The sequence below is a fragment of the Hyperolius riggenbachi genome, chromosome 1 (genome assembly GCF_040937935.1).
Source record: "Hyperolius riggenbachi isolate aHypRig1 chromosome 1, aHypRig1.pri, whole genome shotgun sequence".
In the NCBI taxonomy this organism is placed as follows: Eukaryota; Metazoa; Chordata; class Amphibia; order Anura; family Hyperoliidae; genus Hyperolius; species Hyperolius riggenbachi.
In genome coordinates this window covers 16548812-16555228 of record NC_090646.1, presented here as the reverse complement: position 1 = coordinate 16555228, position 6417 = coordinate 16548812, and the positions used below count along the sequence as shown (strand labels likewise).

Genomic DNA, 6417 nt, shown 5'->3' with positions numbered 1-6417 from the left:
AGCAACTCTACAGTAACTCTCCTAACCCATCAAATTAATAACTTTAAAATATGTTGTATTGAACTTTATTTCTGATATCTATTCAGATAGACAGAGTAGATATATGGATAGATAGATAGATAGATAGATAGATAACTATTATTAAGAAAAAAAAAAAAAAAACTAAAATAAACCTGATTGCCTAATTCTATTGGCTTGCACTGAACACCTGTCTCTGTCTCACAAGTCTTGGTAGCTTTGCCACATCTCCAAATGCTCCCCAACTATCTTCACACAGCCCAAGTACCCTACGCATATTGCAGCATGGAGGGGCTCAGTAAAGGCGGCAGTGAAGGTGTGGAGGTGTCGGACTGGATCACACAGAGCATAAAATGAGATCCTCCCACCCTCATAATCAAGATATATCCTAATTTTGTGACTGGAGATATTGTTTAGCAAATGTATCTTTTGACCATCGTGTAATGCTGAATATTGATTGCCATTCTTGTACAAGCACCAGGACTTCTTATTATACCCAACACATGACTGACCTCCTCTCCTGTCTATGCTGGGGTAACACATCCCAACTCGCCAGCACTCTGATTCCCCAACATCCACTTCCCAGTAATGTCGCCCTGAGGAGAAACTCTGAACACTCAACACCTGAGGAGCTTCCTGAAACCTCTCTGGTGTGTCTGGACCATTCTGGTCTATATGGGTCCATGATGCAACTCTCCTGTCATGTGACACGTGTAAATAATTTTCAGCTGTATTTACATCCAGTAATATCTCAGCAGCTTCTCCTATTCCTGTCTGTCCATTTGCCTCATCGATAGGATCAGGTGAAGCATGTGAGTTGTAAGTCATATAAAGATGCTCTCGATCATGGTGCTGTTCATCTCTCTGTCTGTCCTTGTTATCCCCCTCCTCTGTGTCACACAAGTCACCTCCTTCCGGTTTCTGTAACACAGTCAGTGGTGCAGTCGTGTTACACAGCTCTTCAATGTCATGCATCTTGCTGGACAGTAGCCGTTTCACATCATCACATAAGCCAGACATCGACTTTGCCTGTCTTGAGATCTCAACGTGGACTCTCTTCTCCTGGAACAGAAGCCATTCCCTGAGGTCTCTAATCTGGCCAAAGACTCTCTCTGTGTCACTGTTATGTGAATCTGTCCTGCATTCCTGCAGACTCCTGAGACTTTTCTCAGCCACCTCTGTCTTCATCATCAGTTTCTGTAGATCATTCAGGAGCTTCATTTTCTTCTTTTCAGATGCCTTTTTCAGAGACTCCGTTTTATTTTCAGAGCATTCATCATTCAGGCTGGACACACACACAGAAATAATGTCTTCAGTGCAGAAGAACTCCTGGACCTTCTCATGGACAGAACATTTCCTGTTCTCCAGGGAAGTGGTGGGGCCACATAAGTCATGTTCTGGTGCCTTGCTGTAGACTCTCAAGTGATTTCCGCACAAAGAAACTTCACATACCTGGCAAGATGTAACTGCAGGCTCCCGGGTATGTAAGACCTGAGTATCAGAGAACTGGCTATCCTCCTTATCTGACTCTGCATACAGAAAATATTGTACAATGTTATGCAGTGTGGTGTTCCTCTTCAGTTTAGGCTTCCCCTGAATCTTTTCTCTGCATTCAGGACAAGAATATCCTCCAGATGTCTTCTGTGTGTCCAGCACACCGTCCATACACTCCCAGCAGAAGCTGTGTCCACATAACAATGTTATGGGATTTGTATAGGTGTTCAGACATATGGAACACTCCAACTCCTTTCTCAGCTCAGCAGATGCCATGTCCGTCAGCAGGCCACAGAAGTGAAAGTGAAAGGCTCAGACAGATGGAATGTAGTCGGGTGTGGTTGAGAAAATGATATATGCAGCGTGAATTGTTTGGAAATGCTTAGTCATAAACAAAAATGTGTCACACTATCAGTGGCGTACCTAGGGAATTTGACACCCGGTGCTGATTATTTACAAACAACTCCTCCAAACAATTTTTTTGATGGGAGAATTGACGGGTTGGGGTGCTAAGGGTGCAGATTTTTGGGGAAAAAGAGTCGTCAATATGTGGACGGAGCTGACTATTATGAACCTCTGTCCTCTATACAGTGCTGCAGAAGATGGCAGTGCTATATATAATAATAATAATAATAATAATAATAATAATAATAACTAGCCAACCCGCGTCGTAGCATACGCCGCATCTATCTATCTAATAGAGTACGTGCCTCAACCTTGAAGCAAGAAGAAGAAGGCTTTCCATGAGAAAATGTATGCATGCTCAAACACCAAGTTTAACCCTAGCAAGTCTGGCTTTGCAAATCTGGCCTAATTGGCTATTCATGAGGCAATGCTCATGCAAATATGCATTTGCTTTCGCATGCTAAACTATGCAGGGTCAAAAAACCAATACCGCAAAGTGCTCTCTCGCTGCCTGGGAACCACAGCGGCACCCCGGAGTGGGAGGCTGGGTGGCGCAGCCGCCCCCCCCCAAGCGTGGCCAGCGCTGGGGAGAGCCGTCCGCACCCACCTCCTAATATTAAAAACAGCCACTTACCTTAACGTCCATTGGGTTCTGCTACATGCGCATTCATTTTCTCATGGAAAGCATTTTGTGCAGTTTGTATCCTTTGGAGGCAGGTGGTGGATGGCTTGCTCCGGTGGTGTGAACCCTGGAGTGAGTGCGCCTGTCCCCCCCCCCCCCCTCTGGAGTGCTGTATGTGAGCCAGCCCTGAGCTCTAAAGCTCAGGGTGACCCATGCTTCTCTCCTTTCTCATGTGGTGCCCCCAAATTAATGCGCATGTAGCAGAACGCAATGGACGTTAAGGTAAGTGCCTGTTTTTATTATTGGGAGGTGGGTGCAGACGGCTCTCCCTGGCGCTGGCCAAACTTGGGGGGGGGGGGTCGTCCACGCCACCCAGCCTCCCTCTCCGGGGTGCCGCTGTGGTTTCCAGGCAGTGAGAGAGCCTGGGACCCTGCAGTCCCCCCAGTTGTATAAAAAGGGGGCATTGGGAATCCTCCCCGTGGTGCTCCTGGAGGCCTGGAGCACACCAAAAACTGCTAGCAGATCTGCAAAATGCAAGCAGATTTTGAAACGCTTTTTCTTATTTTTCTGTAGCATTTCACCTAGCATTTTGCGGTTTTGTAAAGCGTTTTTGGTGTAGTAGATTTCATATATTGTTACAGTAAAGCTGTTACTGAACAGCTTCTGTAACAAAAACGCCTGCAAAACCGCTCTGAACTGCCGTTTTTCAGAGCGGTTTGCGTTTTTCCTATACTTAACATTGAGGCAGAAACGCATCCGAAATCCAAAAAAATGCCTCACCTCGGGAGTATGCGTTTCAGCAAAACGCCTCCCGCTCTGGTGTGCACCAGCCCATTGAAATACATTACCCAAGCGTATCTGCAGCCGCAAGTGGATCGCAAAACGCTGCCGAACCGCTCTGGTGTGCACTAAGCCGGATAGTGCTAATGTAGCATGTAGCAGGGTGACTGCTTTGTGGTATTGGTTTGTGCATGCATTTGCATGAGCATTGCCTCATGAATATCCAATTAGGCCAGATTTGCAATGTCAGACTTGCTAGGGTAAGGCCTCTTTTCCATGGACTGTGAATAGGCAGTGAAATGGCTCTCAAACTCTCACAACTGCTCGCTGCTGCCTGGTAACTGCTCGCTGCTGCCTGGTAACTGCTCGCTGCTGCCTGGTAACTGCTCGCTGCTGCCTGGTAACTGCTCGCTGCTGCCTGGTAACTGCTCGCTGCTGCCTGGTAACTGCTCGCTGCTGCCTGGTAACTGCTCGCTGCTGCCTGGTAACTGCTCGCTGCTGCCTGGTAACTGCTCGCTGCTGCCTGGTAACTGCTCGCTGCTGCCTGGTAACTGCTCGCTGCTGCCTGGTAACTGCTCGCTGCTGCCTGGTAACTGCTCGCTGCTGCCTGGTAACTGCTCGCTGCTGCCTGGTAACTGCTCGCTGCTGCCTGGTAACTGCTCGCTGCTGCCTGGTAACTGCTCGCTGCTGCCTGGTAACTGCTCGCTGCTGCCTGGTAACTGCTCGCTGCTGCCTGGTAACTGCTCGTTGCTGCCTGGTAACTGCTCGTTGCTGCCTGGTATCTGCTCACTGCTGCCTGGTAACTGCTCGTTGCTGCCTGGTATCTGCTCGCTGCTGCCTAGTAACTGCTCGCTGCTGCCTGGTAACTGCTCGTTGCTGCCTGGTAACTGCTCGCTGCTGCCTGGTAACTGCTCGCTGCTGCCTGGTAACTGCTCGCTGCTGCCTGGTAACTGCTCGCTGCTGCCTGGTAACTGCTCGCTGCTGCCTGGTAACTGCTCGCTGCTGCCTGGTAACTGCTCGCTGCTGCCTGGTAACTGCTCGCTGCTGCCTGGTAACTGCTCGCTGCTGCCTGGTAACTGCTCGCTGCTGCCTGGTAACTGCTCGCTGCTGCCTGGTAACTGCTCGCTGCTGCCTGGTAACTGCTCGCTGCTGCCTGGTAACTGCTCGCTGCTGCCTGGTAACTGCTCGCTGCTGCCTGGTAACTGCTCGCTGCTGCCTGGTAACTGCTCGCTGCTGCCTGGTAACTGCTCGCTGCTGCCTGGTAACTGCTCGCTGCTGCCTGGTAACTGCTCGCTGCTGCCTGGTAACTGCTCGCTGCTGCCTGGTAACTGCTCGCTGCTGCCTGGTAACTGCTCGCTGCTGCCTGGTAACTGCTCGCTGCTGCCTGGTAACTGCTCGCTGCTGCCTGGTAACTGCTCGCTGCTGCCTGGTAACTGCTCGCTGCTGCCTGGTAACTGCTCGCTGCTGCCTGGTAACTGCTCGCTGCTGCCTGGTAACTGCTCACTGCTGCCTGGTATCTGCTCACTGCTGCCTGGTATCTGCTCACTGCTGCCTGGTATCTGCTCGCTGCTGCCTGGTAACTGCTCGCTGCTGCCTGGTAACTGCTTGTTGCTGCCTGGTAACTGCTCGCTGCTGCCTGGTAACTGCTCGTTGCTGCCTGGTAACTGCTCGTTGCTGCCTGGTAACTGCTTGTTGCTGCCTGGTAACTGCTTGTTGCTGCCTGGTAACTGCTTGTTGCTGCCTGGTAACTGCTTGTTGCTGCCTGGTAACTGCTTGTTGCTGCCTGGTAACTGCTTGTTGCTGCCTGGTAACTGCTTGTTGCTGCCTGGTATCTGCTCACTGCTGCCTGGTATCTGCTCACTGCTGCCTGGTAACTGCTTGCTGAGCACACAGCTCAACAGTCCGTGGAAAAGAGGCCTTAAACTTGGTGTTTGATCACGCATAAATTTTCTCATGCAAAGTACTTCTTCTTCTTGTTTGAAGGTTGAGGCACTTCGTCTATTATATATATAGATAATAATATATGGTAGGACATTAGACTATGATTATGGTACGGTTAGATTGTGAGCTCCTCTGAGGACAGTCAGAAAGGGGGGCATATGAAAGAGGGTGTCACAGGAGCCCTAGTAGTCAGACCGCAAATGGCCTTCCAAACGGTGCCAGCGCACACGGATCGTGCGAACACTGGTCGCAGTCAATGCGCAGGAACCGTTGGGAATTGGCCGCAGACAAACCAGAAGGGAGCCTGTGAGGTACGGTAATTACAACTTACACACTAGTTCAGGGTATAACTGTCACCACCTCTGTTATCATGGGACAGAGGAGCCCGCTGACTGTCTGAGCCTAGATCTACAAATAAAAACGGTTAAAACACGCTGTATTCTGTCTAGCCAACAACAAACAATAGTAGCGTCTCTTCAGAGACCTGGGATCGGTTTCTGTGTATGCTGAATAATAGGGTAGCTGGAACAACAACTGACGATAGCGTCGGTTTATTGAAAGCAATATAAATAATTAATATTTACAGACAATGATTAAAATCAACAATTATTGAAACATTAATAGCCAGTATGAAAAAATAAAAGAAAGGGAGAAAAAATACTTAGTTTCATGGAAAGATTTCCTTTTGTGGGAAAATCATCAAGTCCTTGGTTTCAAGTTTCGCAAAGTTCTTTGTTTCAGTTTAATTTAAAATCCAAGCAAAATGGCCACCACTTGTTTCTCACGGTGGCCGTGCGTTCATCAAGGTGGAAAATGGAGGAATGAAAGCCCGCCTGCCAGCCATGTGGTTTTGATGAAGCTGGTTTGGGGGTGTGGCAATGCTGGCCCCCTCTGAGTTACCCATCAATGACAGTTCATTCCCTCTGAGAGATTTTAGGGCTAAACTTATAAACTGCCGTAGCTCATGAACGATACATGTCATTTTTAGGGGGATAACAGATTCATACTTGTCGGAAAATACAGATTAATATGACATCAGACATGGCTAGTGCAGCGGACCCAGTTCTTGAGAAGGGTCATAACTCAATAACCGGACCGACTATCACAATGAATTTCATATCAGCACGATGGCCAGATTTTACCGAACAAGACGATAT

General features: G+C 48.8%; 1 protein-coding gene across 1 annotated transcript; it reads right to left on the bottom strand.

Annotated features, from left to right (window-relative positions):
• Positions 1–219: 219 nt before the first annotated feature.
• Positions 220–1788, bottom strand: LOC137562885 (E3 ubiquitin/ISG15 ligase TRIM25-like). The gene has a single exon (XM_068275112.1). It carries the CDS (start codon positions 1786–1788, stop codon positions 220–222), a length of 1569 nt encoding a protein of 522 aa, XP_068131213.1.
• Between the last annotated feature and the right edge of the window lie 4629 nt (positions 1789–6417).

Excerpts from the sequence above, each read along its gene's own strand:
- LOC137562885 (XM_068275112.1), bottom strand. The coding sequence starts at position 1,788 with ATGGCATCTGCTGAGCTGAGAAAGGAGTTGGAGTGTTCCATATGTCTG.